At 49.4% G+C, this 16,351-nt stretch overlaps 1 protein-coding gene across 1 annotated transcript in view; it reads right to left on the reverse strand.

Moving 5' to 3' along the window:
• Positions 1–1,250: 1,250 nt before the first annotated feature.
• FIBCD1 (fibrinogen C domain containing 1) overlaps positions 1,251–16,351 on the reverse strand; it is a 127,718-nt gene continuing 112,617 nt past the window's right edge. The window contains exons 5-7 of the mRNA XM_048512970.1: positions 13,367–13,463; positions 9,243–9,422; positions 1,251–4,279 (exon numbers count right to left, since the gene is read on the reverse strand). Coding sequence (XP_048368927.1) covers positions 4,020–4,279; positions 9,243–9,422; positions 13,367–13,463 — 537 coding nt within the window. The 3' untranslated portion in view covers positions 1,251–4,019. The remainder of the gene's footprint in view (positions 4,280–9,242; positions 9,423–13,366; positions 13,464–16,351) is intronic.

Here is a 16,351-nt window from a genome sequence, read left to right on the forward strand (position 1 = left end):
TCTCCAGGAATTCCCTCCCCCAGAGCTGGCAGCCCCAGGCCGCACCCAAAGCTAGAGCTGGGCTCCCTGGATTCTGGAGCAGATGTGAAAGGAGCCCAGGTGGAAGTAGAAAGCTTTTGCGGTTGATACTAGGCCTGAACACCTGGAAGACTGGGCCTGTTTGCTCGTTCACCTCTTTTGGGGGTAGGGATATGGATGTCAGCAACTGTTCTGTGGCGTTTAACACACAACTTCTGAAGCCATGTTGGGTACGGAAGCCCCGTTTCTGAAAGCCAAAAGGGCAGGCAGGGGTGGAGCAGATCTTTCCCTGACCCTGCTGCTCATCTCCCCTCAGTCCTTTCCAGCCAAGGTCACTTCTGGCACCAGAGCTTCGGCTGAGGGGTGGGCTGAGGAGCTGCAGGGAGGGCCTTTCGGCATTCCTCACCTGGCTCCCCTCTGGCTCCTCCCCACCTGCATTTCATGCCGTGGGGGCAGCTCTGCTTTTAAGCACCAGCCTTCAGCTCTTGAGGTTCCTCATTCGGTACCTAGCAATCCTGACACCATTCATTGCAAAGCACCGGGTGGGGAGACTCTGCCTGGAAGGCATCTTTGCTTCAGATCTGGCAGAATGGACAATGAGGTCCTGGCTGGTGGTGAATCTTGGTCCTAAGGTTCTGGCACCAGGAGACCCAGGCCAGCCTTTAGGCAGACATCGAGACAGCCATTCAGGTCGGTCTTTTAGCACTGTAAGTTTTCCAATATACACAGGAACAAAACAAAGGCATGTGCAGTGTGTGTGTGTGTGTGTTCTACAGAGAGGGAGAAAAAAAAGAACAAATTCTTCACATACCTTGGACACCTTGTCCAAGCAGGATCAGGAATATTACTCACTTCTAAATCTTACTTTCGGCCAGAGGTCCCCAACTTTTCCAGCCTGCGAGCACCTTTGGAATTCTGACACACCATAAGATGTTCAGCCACAAAATGGCCACCACAGGAGGGGGAGGCAACCACAAATGGCTGCCACAATTTATCTGTCCTTCCATGGTGAAGATCCCTGTGCTCTGGTGGCAGCTGCTACCAAAGCAACATTTTTTTTTAAATCTGCACAGCTAATCAGAAGCTTTTCTGGGTAAAAGCCTTCTTAGCCCCACCCACATTCCAAACACAGGAAAGATGTCAGCAGGTGCGATGGTGCCCGCAGGCTTTAGTTGTTTCCCCCTTCCTGGCCCCCACCCGTTTTGTTGCAAGCTCTTTCCCCCCCCCCTAAATCGTTTTCTGCAGAACTGAAGATGGCTTTGTTCCCTAAACACTGTAGGGAATCAGCCGCCGCAAACCTGGGCCAGCGTCCTGTTCCTGAACATCTGGGCTTGATGGAGAACAGCTTGGTCTGCTAAATACCTCTCTGGCAGGAGGACAAGAGAACCTGCAGTCACTTTACAACCAGGCACACAGATGGGGACGGCAGCACTTCTTTGAAACCTCATTGGCAACCCTGTTTCCCCCGCATTGTGTGCTGCACAACAGTTCTTCAAGAGAGCAGGCCATTCTGCAAAACCCACGCTGCTGCTTCTGGCACACATGCAGCACCCACCAGGGCAACTCAGAGATGTAAGAGGCGATGCTGGCATTATCAGCAACCTAAAGGTCATCAGCTGTCTTGATTGCTTTGGCCACTCCTAATGGGACTGGAAGGAATCCACAGCTCATTTCTGACAGGAATTAGTCCACAGAAACTCATCCTCTGGGAGATGGGAGGAATGCCACTGTCAGGGTGCAGTTTGGTGTGTATATTCCAGCCCAGAAGGAAGTTCAGCCCCTCCACAGTGAGCCAGGTCAGCCATGGGAGAGGTTAGAAATGAGGGCTGCACTCTCAATTGACTGGAGAGCAATTTGGAACCCGGCTGTATTCGACAGACAGGAGCTGGGCGTTCTCACCTGTATTTCCTCCACTGCTGCCAAAACCTGCAAAGGGCTGCTTCAAGGGGCGTGGTCTTGATTCTGGTAGCATCCAGCTTTCCTTGGGGAGGGCATCTCTACTAGCTTCATGGAAATGGATTCCAGCACCTTCTGATAGCGTTGCAGAGCAGCTGGACTGCTTGGCAGCCGCGCCCCCTCTCCTCTGGAGCAGCTCTACTCATTGACCTTTGCAAGCTGACCATGGTCGTTTATAAAGTCTGGATGCTGAATGAATGTGATGGGGAGGCGGTGAAGAGCCACAAAGGCAGCAAAGACAAAGCAGGTTTGGAAGCAGGGTTGATAGCAAATCCAAAATGCAGCTGCAAGGCATACTAAAGCTACTTGCTCTCTCTTTCTCTCTCTCTCTCTCCCCCCCCCCCCGGACAGCCTGTTAAAAGCAGCCTCTTTGCCACTCCTGGAAACTGTGGAGTTAACATCTCCATTAGGGAAGAGGGTGAAGGGCACTCAGCTCTGTGTTGGGAAAAGTCCTTATGACCCGGGGGCTGGAGGAGGGCAGGGTTTCGGGAGGGGAGGAACTTCAAGGGGGTGTAACGCTATAGAATCGATCTTCCAAAGCAGCCATTTTCTCCAAACGGTTTGGAGATCAGTTGTAATCCAATCATCACCTGGAAGTTGGCAACCCAAGGTCCCAACAGCCATGCACATCTGTCTGTTTTACCAGGTGCCTGGATATGATTTCCACCTTCCATATAGGCAGGGAAACAGCAGTGGCATGCATTGAGTGTGAGGGAACAACCCAATCCCTGGAATTGGGGGTGGGGGGCAATTGATTGATCAAGTGAGTGGTCATTTTGTTGAAACAAAGGAGCCTTAGAAAACCTGTTTGTCCAGCTGCTGTGAAATGCCATGGGGTTTGCTGGACACCCACTGCAACAACTGGGGCTGAGGGTTTTGTCCTCGTTGAATGGGAGGCAGAAGGAACAGAGTTTGGTGGCACTGGGAGCTTGCGGGACTCTGCCCCTGCCTCAGTCCTGCCTTTGTGCCAGCCCTTGGCTGCTGCTGTCGGGACTCCATTTCAGCCTCCTTCGGTGGGGGCTTGATTCTGCAGGGACTGCCCAGGGAAATGTCTGTCTTCTGGGAAAACACATGTCTGTGTGACCTCCTATCCTAGCAGCTACTGAGAATACAGACCCCGGCAGTCCTCCTGTCAGCTCAACACATCCTGGCTCCGTTGAATGTCCTCTGCTCCCATCTCTCACCTGCTAGGAGGCCTAAACGTAAGGCAGTTTGCTTCTTGTGCTTAAGCTCAGCTGAGAGGAGCTGCAGGTAAATTTCCTCGAACTGCAGTGGTCAGATCTTCGGCCGTTTTGTACACCAGGATGGAATCTTTGCCTCCAGGGTCCCAATTGCACCTCTTTCACCCGAGCCACCCAAGCCTTTCTCTTGAAAACCCAAACGTTGGCTCCTTCCCCAGTCACTGAGTGGCATGAAACGTAACATCTTCTGATGGACAAGGCAAATGTTCCTCATTTAATGCAGGCATCTCTTTGTATCAATGTGTGCTGTACGATCTCCAGCAGATATTCTATCTTAGCTTTGCTTTAACAGATTTCTGGTCCTAGTAGAATGTCAATAGATCGTCCTTCCTTCCTTGAGGCCTGGATATCTCCCTTTTCGGGGACTTGTTACATAGGGTGTTGCAGCAAACCTCTCTGCCTGCTGATTCTTGGATGTGCTCAGACCAAACGGAACACAAGCATCACAGGGCAGATTTTCTTTGGGTATCAAAGCAACTCTTTTAAAAACTGTGCCTTGAGGCCAGGGTAAAAATCTCACCTGTTGCATACCTGGTCCTTCTCTGGTATTCTTGCTTGTGTCTTTACATGGGAGAGTTACTGGTTTAAAAGGAACCTGGTTTGGAATTGGGAAAAAGAGGTAGAGACTGTGCCTTATCCAAAAGCCAACTGTACTCGCTGAAGGAACTTCTGAAGCATTAGAAGAACATCATTGTTGGGGGGAATGTTTGGTTCCTGCTGCCCCAGACTCTCAACAAAACACCACTAAGTTACAGGGGGCTGGGCTGGGTGGGGTAGAGGAGGGGAGTGGTGGGTAAAGGGGACTTAATTTTCATCTCGGAGGGGCCGGATCTTCATTTCAGTAAATTTGAGGGAGTACTGCCAGCCTGTCCATGAAGACCACTCAATGCCATCCGCGTAGGAGCTGTGATGACCCTTGAGGTACTGCCCGTTCAGGTTGGAGGTGTGGCAGTTGCGGTACCACCAGGCCCCGTGGTAGAAGGCCGCACAGTTGTTCTCCGAGTGGTCATTGTCCAGGTCTTTGGTAGTGAATTTCATGCCATTGTGCTTCAGGAAGGAGTCTCCTGTGGAGGAAAGAAACAGTTCAGCGGTGGCCCTGGGGAAAGGCTATAGGACCGTGGTGGCGAACCTTTGGCATTCCAGATGTTATGGACTACAATTCCCATCAGCCCCTGCCAGCATGGCCAATTGGCCATGCTGGCAGGGGCTGATGGGAATTGTAGTCCATAACATCTGGAGTGCCAAAGATTCGCCACCACTGCTATAGGACCATCTCACTTCACAGACCCACTTCCAAGGGGGGTGAAGGTAAGAGCCAAAAGGATTTGGTTCCCTAAACCATGGATTTTGATGAGAAATAGACTCTTGATGTGGAAATATCTAATTTTAAAACAGCTTTGGAGCTGAACATCCAATATTTTTGACATCTCAAGCAACATTTCACAGTGGTGCAGTTTGGGCATCATATGAAACCACAGTTCATTTACTGTAACCATGGTCGATTCCCCACTTCAAAAATAGATACATACCGGTTTGGTAAGATTCGGGACCTTTTGAGCACGGTTTCATGGTCCCCACGGCAGCTTCTGCCCCCTCGTTCCCAGAAACGCAGCAGCCACGCAGGAGTCCCCACTGTAAGCAGATCAAACGTGCGATCTGCTCAGGGGCTATCCTGATTGGCTGCTGCGTTGTGCTGTGCGGGGAATTGTTTTTACTTTCAAACTGATGGATCCACGTCTCTGCAAGCATGCGCAGAATGACCCTACGCAGGGACGGGGAAACGGGCGATTAAAACAAAGTCCCATTTCCACATGCCTTCATGTATTAGTTTTTAAGTGAATGCAAGGTAGACACAAACACACTCCCCCACCCCCACCCCAAAACTACAAAAAGGTTACAGTGTCCAGAGGTGGGTATTTATGCCTGAAATCATGAATGTGGAGCAGAAGGGACTGGACTTGCTCCAGCATTTTAAGGGGCTAAAATAAAATGAAAACTACTTGTCCCTTGGTGGTCTCGAACTAGCAACCTCTTGCCCAGCAGCCCAATTCTCAATCAACTGTGCCATAGAGACATGCTGGCTTCAGGCTGGGGGAAATGTAACTTAAGTCTCCCTACACAGGTAGAAACAGGGAAATATGCCCTTGTATATTCGTCTTTAAGTGAATGCAAGGTTTTCTGTTGCCTTGTGTTGCTATGTATGTCTTTAGTCAGAAAACCGGCCCCACGTTGCCTCAGATCCACGTGAATCTCTGGTCCATGAAATGTTTTTAAAAAGGGCTGCGAGCACATCACGCACAGCCCACTGCGTCCTAATTGGATGGGAGGCTCCATGTCACTCGCAAGGGCGGGTAGTTCGAATTTGGTTTCATCCCCCCCGCCCCCTGGATATTTTGTGTGATGAGCACGCATCTAATCGTGAGTGTGGAATTGACCCATGATTAGTTTGTCTTTACCCTTTTCCTGAGTGAAGAACTTCTGTGGGTACTCTATAGGGTTTATAGCAGTGAATTCAATATAATTTTCCTTGCACAGTGGAAACTGGAGACATAATTTAAATTTTTGATGACTAATTTTTAGATTTAATTCGACAAGTATGTTCCTGTGTTTAATTCGACAAGTGTGTTCCTGCATTGCAGGGGTTTGGACTTGATGGCCTTTGGGGGTCTCTTCCAGCTTCATGATTCTATGATTTCATTGCCCCACGAGGAAAAGCCAGGATCAAACCAAGGAGCCTGCACTCAGACATCACGTGGAACTACAGTTAAGACTGACTGCAGGCTGCCAATCCCCATTCGGGAAACACCTGGACGTTGGAGGACGGAGTCTGCGGAAGGAGGGGAAGGGGAAGCGTTCCAGAGGGGCATAATTCCATGGGGCCCACCCTCCAGAGCAGCCACTTTCTCCAGGGGAATTGGCCTCTGTTGCCTAGAGATTTGCAGTTCTGGGAGATTTCCAGCCCCCACCTGGAGCTTGGCAACCCTAACTCCAGTTAATAAACCACCGTCAAGCCATGCCCTCAGGTCCTGGCTCTGTCGGGTTTTCCAGGCTGGTATTTTTACTCCTAACGTTTTGTCCACCTGCAGGAAAAATGTGGGTTAGGAGCAAAAACTACCAGACCACAGCCATGCAGCTCAGAATGCGCACAACAGCCAGGTGATTCTGCCTGCCAAAGCCTTTGAGAATACCTTCTGTTTTCATGGAATCCTGGTTACCCATAGTGAGGACCAGCAGTGGTGTACCACTAATGGGGACACGGGGTATCCCATGTCCCCGGGAGCACACTGTTTCGTCATGTGGGGGTCGCTGGGTGCTGGCCAGGTCCGTGCACCCGGCCTCTCCCATGGTGCAGCAACCCAGCTGCCGCCCGGCAGCTCCACCCAGGGCCGGGGCGCTGCTTGCTGGCTGAGCTGGTTCCTGTGGCTGCAGGCCGGCTCCTGTCCTCCCAGCGAGACCGGGGAGGGCAGGAGCCGGCCTACCACTGTGGCACCCGCCACCGAGTGGTCCAGGCTGCTGCCATGGCACCCATCCGAGCTGCTCCCGAGCCCCAGCCTCCCTGCTGGCTCCCGTGAGTGGGGCGGGGGGGGGAGCCTGGCTGGGGGTGGGGTGGGGAGCCCGTCATGCCCCAGGCACCATTTGGGCCTCGTGTGCCACTGAGTACCAGTAGAGGAGGTTCACATCTAGACAACTGCACTATCACAGTAGAGTGACCAACCTCACCATGAGGCTTGGGGTTTTCTCAGAATTACAACTGATCTCCAGGCTGCAAAGATCAGTTCCCAGGAGAAAAAAAGCAGCTGTGGAGGGTTGACTCAACAGTATCAGATCTTTGCTGAGCTGTCCTCTCCACACACCCCCCCTCAAATCTTCAGGGATTTCCCAAGCCAGAGCTGGACCCCCTGACGCACAGCTAGCTGATTAAACCACTGCTGGGGCCCTGTGATGTCTTCACAGAGCCTCAGTGTCCACCGGCACAAGCCGAGCGCTTCCCGTCTCCTCCCGAAGCCTCAGTCTTTTCCCCAGTTGCTTCCTATTCCCACTGGTTCTGAGTCTGGCAGTACAGTGAGGACTTGTTTGCTTTGGTGTAATTCTTCCTGTCTCCTGATTCCCGCTTTCCTCCAGCTTCCTGGGGCACTTTTGACTGGCATGCCTCCAAGGGATGAGTAGGGTCTCCTCCCACTGTTGGGTCTGTATGCCACTGGCCACTACTTTCTCGACACTCAGAAAAAATTAGTAACCACTTCTAGAGAAGTGGAGAGAACTGGTTGGATCCCACCTCTGGGTGGAGCATAAGAAGAAAGAGTATCACATGATGTTCTAGGAATTCCCCCAGTCTCTATGACAAAGACAATCATAGAGACTGGAAAATTCCTCAAGTGTTGAGAGTGCAGCAACTGGAAATGACATCGGCCATGTCACCCCCTCCCCATTTTCTCCTGCTGCGGCAGTGGGCGTGGTGGAGAAGAGCCAGCAGGGGAGAGAGGTTGCCACCTGTGGCTGGTAATCTGGCAAACCTAAGGCCTGGCCATTGGCCAACCCAAAGACTGCTCAGAAATCCTGATATTGTACATCCATTTCCTTCAGTGCATGGTCCTGAAATGCTCACCAAGCAGCCATCCACTCAAATGCCAGATGCCAGATCACTTTCCAGATGGTCTGAGAGGCTTGTCTTTTTCAAACTGGCAAAAATGTCAGGTTGGAGTAAAGATGAGAGTGAAAAACAAACCTAGGTTTATTGGGAGGGGGCATAAAAACTTTTAAGAAGAAGAGTAGTAGTAGTAGTAGTAGTAGTAGTAGTAGTAGTAGTTTGGATGTATACCCCCCCTTTCTCTCCTGAAGGAGACTCAATCTCCTTTCCCTTCCCCCCTGGCCTCATAACAAACACCCTGAGAGGTGGGTGGGGCTGAGAGAGCTCTGAAGAGCTGTGACTCGCCCAAGGTCACCCAGCTGACGTACGTTGGAGTGCACAGGCTAATCTAATTCCCCAGATAAGCTTCCACAGCTCAAGGGGCAGAGTGGGGAATCAAACTTGGTTCTCCAGATTAGAGTGCACCTGCTCTTAACCACTATGCCACTACTGCTCCTTAAAACTCCTTAAAACAACTAACAGAACAGAACTTTTTTTTTAAAAAAAAAGATACCACAGTTCAAATAAAATATTTTTCCTTTCCTGTCAAGTAAACTTAAATATTTGTATCTCAGTCAGCCACTAACCACTGCAATCCAAATTCTTCCTTGGAAATTGGATGTTCCAACTCTCAAACATTCTTACAGCAGGGTGAAATGTTGATTTCTGACATGAAATTTCAGTTCTGAGTGGATGTCTTGAAGTGGAAATTTGCCATTCTGACAGGCCAAATCGTTTCAATGTTATTAGTATCGGTGCTGCATAGAATATAATCCAACTTATTTTGAGCCCAGAAAAAAATAGTTCCTTTAGAGTCATCCATGAAAAAAATATACCCCAAAATGATACCTTCAAAATATACTCATGAAAAAATATACCCACATTTCCAATTAGAGATCAGGAGATTTCTCCCCTTTTGTTTTTTAAACATCTCGTTCTTCTTTTATTTCTGTTTGATAATAAATATTTCTAGAATTAATTCTGAAATTGGGTTGTGCTTGCTTTGGCCCTGCTTTATGTCCTTCTCAAACCTTCAGAAGTGAGATCTTGCTGGGAATGTGTGCCTCATTGCATCAAGATGCTTCGTCTGCAGTGTTCTGCTGATGTGCCCAGGTGCTCTCATGCACAGGTGAAACACCAGACAAAAGGAACTTGGATGCAACTTAGTATAGTCGCATTTAGATTCTGTCTTTGTTTGTTTGCACTTTTATCAATACATGGCTGTGAATCCATGGAGCTGGTGGTGGTGAGATACTGTGCATTCACTGTTCTATGGAAAGTTCAGGAAAAAAAATTTAAAAAGGGAATTCCTAATGCATCTGTTCAGTCTGAGAAGCAAAAGTCAGTAATTTATAATTTATGTACACTAATTTATATACACACTCGTTCCTGATACTCACCTGCAGTCCCTGAATAATCAGCAATGTGGATTGGGTAGCCATCTTCCTCGGGGTCAACCGAGAACAGACCCACAGCAAAGGTTCCGTAATGGGCGTAGGCGGTGCCGTTATCAAAGTCTTCCAGGTCAATGCGGAGCTCGTAGCTGGCTTGTGTGGTCAAGGCATGGATGCGCTTCAGGCCTACAGCGACACAAGAAGGGAAGAGTCAGCATCCTAGTGTGACCCAGATGGGGAGAGGCAGATGCACGGATTTATTTACTACATTTTTATTTTATACTTTTTTTCAGCCAAAATTTTGCTTCCTGAGTGGTTCACAGGGATTAACATCAAATATAAACAACCATTTCAAGACAAAATCTTCCTTCGTGAACTGGCCCAGCAGGGGGGAAATGGCAGGAATTTGGGGGTGGGGATTAGCAGCATCCTAACACGCTGACATCATTCCGTGCATCTGGAAGTGACATCAGAATGTTGCTGGCAAGGGCAGGCTATTCATTGCTGGTGAGGGCCCCCACCATTGCTAAGTCCCCTCCTCCCCTGCTTGGCAACCCTATTGGACCTTTCTACTGGGAATTGTAGGCCTTACAGGAAGGGGTCATGTCTCATGAGGTTTTTTGGAGAGTACCAAAATGTTTACCTTTGAACATGGCCAATGTGTTGCCATCATGTAAGAGATTCAAGAAGAGCCTGGACAAACAAGGGGACAGCAAAACCTTCAGGGCGTCCTTTTGCTTTATTGCTTCTCAACCTTTTGGTTAAGATCAAGCGTAAGATCTCTTTTCAACCCCTTCAAGTACTGGTTAGCCTGGGTAGATCTCTCCCTGTTTACCACTCAGTTTGACCTCGCCGTTAAAGCCTCTCTTAAAAGCTTCACCCAGATGCTGGCAGGGGAATTTGTTGTCCATTAGTCAGGACTGGGAAAGAATTCCATTGCCTTCAGAGCCATTGTGTGTGAGTCTTCCTGCCCATTTTATTATCTCTTGATTAAGAGGGGATTTAATCAAACATTTGGGGAGCTGTCAGCAGCAGTGCTTGAGAGTTCATTGAGAGAAAGGGCTGGGTTCTCACCTCTGTTTTATTTTCTAGTATTTTAAGCTGGGCTTGCAGAAGTGACTCGGTGGGTAATTCTCTTGGGAGCATCTGGGCTTCAATCCTTCTCTGTTCTTTCTTGTGCTTCTGGCTTCTTTTTTAATTAAAGGAGAGTATCTCAAGAAGACACAGCGCTGGCACGGGCCTGCTTTTTAAAAGCCGGGGTGTCTCTGTCTGAAAGAGTGTTCACCAGCAGGCAGCTGATTCACCAGTGGGACACGGTGCACCGGCGGCGGCTGAAATTTTGCCTTCAGCCAAACTCTGATCAAATGTGGAGGTTTCTCCCTGGGGTTAAACATCTGGGGAATTTCAGGGAATGCCAAAAGAACTTTATTAAGGTGAGTGAAATTTCTCCCTGAAGTTTCTTCACTTCCTTACATACAGTTATCGGGCTAGATCCAGTTAGCTTTTCTGCTATTGAAAAAGTAGGGCTGCCAGGTCACCCAGCCATGGGCAGGGGGCACTGGCGTACTGCCCATTGGGCAAGGTGGGCAGCTGCCCAGGGCATCACCTTGTGGGGGGCATCAAAATGCTGGGTTCGTTTTTGGGTATTTTTAGTGGTTTTCCAATTTTCTGGCCTGCAGGGGGAGCGGTTTTTAGGCTAGCAGCACCAAAATTTCAGCATATCATCAGGAGACTGTCCTTATACTACCCCTCATGTTTGGTGAGGTTTGGTTCAGGGAGTCCAAAGTTATGGACTCCCAAAGGGGGTGCCCCATCCCCCATTGTTTCCAATGGGAGCTAATAGGAGGTGGGGGCTACAGTTTTGAGGGTCCATAACTTTGGCCCCCCTGACCCAAACTGCACCAAACCTGGGGGGTATCATTAGGGCAGTCTCCTGATGAGACCATGAAAGTTTTGAGACTGTGCCTTCAGAAATATGCCCCCCCCCCAGCCTGCAACCCCCATTGACAGCAATGCAGAAAACTCAATGCAGAACAAAGATTCTTGGGCAAATTTCTGGGATGTTCCTGAAGGGGGCGCATTTTTGGATGTATCGGCACCAAAATGTCAGGGTATCATCTGGAAACTGTCCTAATGGGACCCCCCCCCCAAGTTTGGTGCAGTTTGGTTTAGGGGGCCCAAAGTTATGGACCCTGAAAGGGGGTCCCCATCCCCCATTCTTTGCTAAGGAGATTTGGGAAAACTCCTGGAGATTTGAGGGTGGAGTCAGAGGGACGAGGCTGGGCAGCCCCCTCTGAAGCACCCATTTTCTCCAGGGGAACTGATGTCTGGAGATGACCTGGAATTCCCCATGGGCTTCCCCATGAACAGGGCAGGAAGGGCTCCCCTTTGATCACCTCCCTCCCCCCCAAACCCCCCCTATGCTGAGGATTATGGGGTCTAATTGGACAAAGGGGTGAAAAAGGATTGGAGGAAGAGAGTTAATTAGGTGAGATCCTGTGGAAAAATCTGACTGCGTCCAACCAGGTCCACATTTGTCATTAAGGGTCACTCTGAGTCCCGCTGCCAGGAGGCAACCTCAGGGGAAGGCCTCGGCCGCTATGCCCTGTTGCTGGACCTCCAGAGGAACCGGTTGGACTTTGTGCTAGATGGGCAACTGTTCTGATCCAGGAGGGCTCTTCTGACGTTCTGATGATATCAAGGGCCTCGTCTATGTTTGTTTGTTTGTTTGTTTGTTTGTTTGTTTTATTTCATTTTTAAACCGCCCTCCCCCGAAGGGCTCAGGGCGGTGTACATCAACATAATAATACAAATATAAAACAATTATAACAATTTTAAATTAATAGAATTTAAACAATTTAAAATTTACAATTTACAGTTTACAGATGGCGACTTATCCCAACCCCATTCCCGCCCATGGGAGACCAAGATGGTATGGGGGTCAGATATGGTCATCCCGCTGGCCAAAAGCAAGCCTGGCCAGGAGGACAGGAGTCCGCTTTTACAGGCCCTGCTGGAAACTCCTGAAGGTCCCGCGAGGGCCATGAGATGCTCCTTAGGGAGCCTGTTCCACCAGAGTAGGGGCCAGAGGCAGTAAAAGCCCTGGCCCCTTGTTGATGCTCTCAGCCAGATCTTTTTTTGGGCCAGGGATTTCCAGCAACGGCTCCTCCCGTCCAGAGCCGGAGGGGCCCTAGTAGAGGAGCAGTGCGGAGGAGATGCCGATCCACCTCAGATATGTAGGTCCAATGCCGCTTAATGGCCTTAAAGGTCAAGACTTACAGTTACTTTGAAGATGGCCCCGAGGAACTTCGATGGGCAGCCAGTGTAGATGGTATGGGACCGGAGCAATCCGGTCCCAACTAGCTGTTCGACCATGTAAGTAGTCTGGCTGCTGCATGATTTGAACGAGGATTTCAATTTCCAGATCACCGACAGAGGCAGGCCAGCCGTGACAAAGGCGTTACAATAATGACCAGCCTAGAGGTGACCGTTGCATGGATCACTGTGGCCAGAGTCCAGAAGGCGGGACAGATACGAGGGGCTAATTGTCTAAAAGCTTCTGTCGCAGATGGTAAAAGCGATTCGGGCAGATTTGAGTGGACCTGGCCCTCCATTGATAATGTCGGGGTCCCGAAAGCCATGCCCAAGCTCTTAACAGTCGTAAGGTTAGATACCAAAGACCTGCGCTACGGTTAGCGGCCGGCAAGCAAGGAAGTCCACCGGTCTCTCCACTCGTCCCAACCACAGGACCTCCGTCTTTGCAGGGTTTAGCTTCAAGCCGACTTGCTTCCTCAACCACCCAGGCTACGGCTTCCTAAACAGCACTGGAGAGCTCCAGGGGCCGCAGACGGGCTGCCCTCCATCGTGAACACGAGCTGGGTGTCATCGGCGTACTGATAGCACCGCAGCCCGAAACTCCGAACTAAACTTGCCAGGGGGTGCATGTAGATATTAAAAAGCATCGGGGAGAGGATCGCCCCCTGCGGCACCCCACATTCAATGTTAATTGTTCTCTACCATTCTCTACCATTCACGTCACTGAGCTTGCTTGGAATCCCGCCCTGTCCAGTCTTTAAATAACAGACCTGCCGAGTATCCTCCAGAACTGTGTCAGACCAGGGGGGGCCTACCTAGCCAATGCTCTCCAGTGAGCTTCCCAAATCCATCCCGATAAGCTTCCCATCCACGGAAAAAATTCACAGAGCCATCTTCACGCCGCTGGAAGACCTGAGAAGACACAACGCAACAGAGAGTTAACAACAGCGAGGGAGAGAAACGAGCACAGCGCACGGTGCTGATCGAGGGCGGACCAGACCTTTGTCACTTATACCCAGGCTTCTTCCGTTCATCGCAGCTGTGATCTCACTGGCAGAGCCACTTCATTAGATCTGAGTGCAAAATGCAAATTAAAAGCTCTTCAGACTGGCTAATTGCATTGAAGTGGCTGAGCACAGAGCATTCTGGAAAGGAAGCCTCTCACGATTAATAGGTGGCGGAGGCCACAACTGGGTGTTATCATATAAACAGTGGGGCTGCTGGAAATGGCAGCTGCATCCCCCTTCTTGTTCTGCAATTGCTGTAACTTACCTGAGCGTGTCCAGGCACCCTTGTGTCCCCCCACTCTACCTTCGCTGCTGGTGGGGAGATGCATTGTATTGCGATGTTAAAACATAGACAAGTTACAGTTTAAATTATCCAAGGGGCGGGGGAATTAGGGGCACAGCTTCTGTTTTCAATGGTAGTTGTGCATATGTTTAGCTCCAGGTGGAAGTAAATTAGCAAGCTACAGCATTTCCCCCTCACCAAGTCACAATTGACTGACAACGCCCCCGTAGGGTTTTCAAAGCAAGAGGCATTCAGAGGTGGTTTGCCACCGCCTTGGGGGTCCCTCACCCAAATACTAACTGATCCCGCTTGGCTTCTGAGGTCTGATGAGATGGGGCTAGCCAGGCCAGGGCTGTGGGGTTTTTCAGGGGGCAAGCAACTCCGATAGATTCAAGCCGTTTGACGAAATATGGACACCTGTCCATTCCCAGTTAACCTGGAGTCTGGTCAGGAATCCACTGTAGATGCAGTGATTGGAATGTTGAACTAGACGGAGGGAGCTCCCTGGGGGCTCTAGGCCCGGCACTCTCTCGCAGCCTTGTTTGCCAGCGTTGTTGTGAGCACAACAAGAGAAAGCTCTTTGTAGAAAGTGCAGGATAAAAATTAGGTAGGTAACTAGGAAGGCTGCTGTTTCTGCGGCTTTTATAGGCCGGTCGTCGTGGCAATTGTAAGTCAAAAGCTATCATGGCTGGAATCAATTGAGTGATGTGGGTTTTCTGGGCTTTGAGACCTTATTCTAGTACAGGGGTCTGCAATCTGTGGCTCTCCAGATGTTCATGGACTACAATTCCCATCAGCCCCTGCTAGCATGACCAATTGGCCATGCTAGCAGGGGCTGATGGGAATTGTAGTCCATGAACATCTGGAGAGCCACAGGTTGCAGACCCCTGTTCTAGTAGGTTTTGCTCCTCACTTTTTGCCTGCATCTGTGGCTGGCATCTTTGGAGCTGCATGTCACAGTAGGATGTGTTTTTCTCTCTGTGGCACAGTGTGGAGCGATTTGTCTGGTTGGGTGGCTGCTTTGTTCACCTCATAAATGGGAGGGGTGGGAGGGGTATTCGCAAGTGTCTGGGTGGAGTTCATTTGCTGTCAAGCTTGTTCATTTGCAGTTGCAATTGGAGTTCATTTGCACAAACACAATTGCAAAAGAACTCCAAAGAGGGTGCAGATTTGGGGCTCTTGACCAGCACGGCTTCTGAGCGGCCACTGGAGATTTGATTGATTGAGCAGAATAACATAATGTTTCAGTGCAGCTGCCACCACCCAAGTGTTGGTTTTGTTTTCTCTCACTACACTTTCTACTGCATTTTTAAAGTATACCGCTTTTCTTCCCTTCATCTGGACTTCCCTTCCTCTACTTCCTGAAGCAGCTATTTTGTGGTTGAGCCTCCCAACCTTTATCAGGATAGGGGTGCTGTGTGGTTTCCGGGCTGTATGGCCGTGTTCTAGCAGCATTCTCTCCTGACGTTTCGCCTGCATCTGTGGCTGGCATCTTCAGAGGATCTGATAGTAGAAAGCAAATGGAGCATATATACCTGTGAGCAAAGGTGAGGGCATCTTGAATAGGAGTGGCCTGGGCAAGTGAAGGTAACAATGAAGTGTGTTAGCACGTGAGTAACAATGGGAGATAGTAAAAGGTCAATATGATGAGGGCATCCCTGAATAGAAGTAGCTTGGCCTTTGTTCCCTTTGATTGTTTATTGTCTATAATCATCCTGTGTTTGTGTGCAGCTGATTAGTCAGTGTCTTGACTCTAGTGTCTTTCAACACTGGGAGCCAAGTTTTGTTCATTTTCATGGTTTCTTCCTTTCTGTTGAAATTGTCCATGTGCTTGTGGATTTCAATGGCTTCTCTGTGTAGTCTGACGTGCCATTAAAATTGGTTGTCAGGAGTGGTCCAGAATTTCTGTGTTTTCAAATAATATTCTGTGTCCAGGTTGGTTTATTGTGTGTTCTGCTATTGCTGATTTTTCTGGCTGAAATAGTCTGCAGGATTGCAAAGGTGCCTACAGAATCAAAAAGGTTGGCGGCCCCTGCATTAGTGGAAAGCAGTTGGGAAGACACCCACTGTACAAATGCAAAATGTTGCTTATTTTAAAACGGCAAGCAAATTGGCAATGTGAGCTTATGGGATGCTCAAGTTGAAAGAAAGCGGCATTATAAACAGCATAAGTTCGATTTTCAAGTACATTATTTGTGAGGGTCAGAGCTGCACTGCCTGTCTACAGAAGCAGACTGCTGCAACCTGTGGGTTACGGCTCTCCTGCATGGCCATCTTCTGTTAGGGCCTGCAAAACAGCATTATTCCACCAGGCGGGTACAGAAAGGCTGCCACTCCTGTTGTTAAACTGATTATTCTCTGAATGTCACCTTGACCAGGTGACATGTACTGTGAGATCAGCGCCATCTGATTATTATATGTTAAAGTTAGTAATTCGGAATTTTACATGATGGTTTTAAGGTTTTATGTTATCTAAGTGTTTATTTGTTGGTTTTAAACATGTTGTACAC

The sequence above is a fragment of the Sphaerodactylus townsendi genome, linkage group LG12, assembly GCF_021028975.2.
Source record: "Sphaerodactylus townsendi isolate TG3544 linkage group LG12, MPM_Stown_v2.3, whole genome shotgun sequence".
NCBI classification, from domain to species: Eukaryota; Metazoa; Chordata; class Lepidosauria; order Squamata; family Sphaerodactylidae; genus Sphaerodactylus; species Sphaerodactylus townsendi.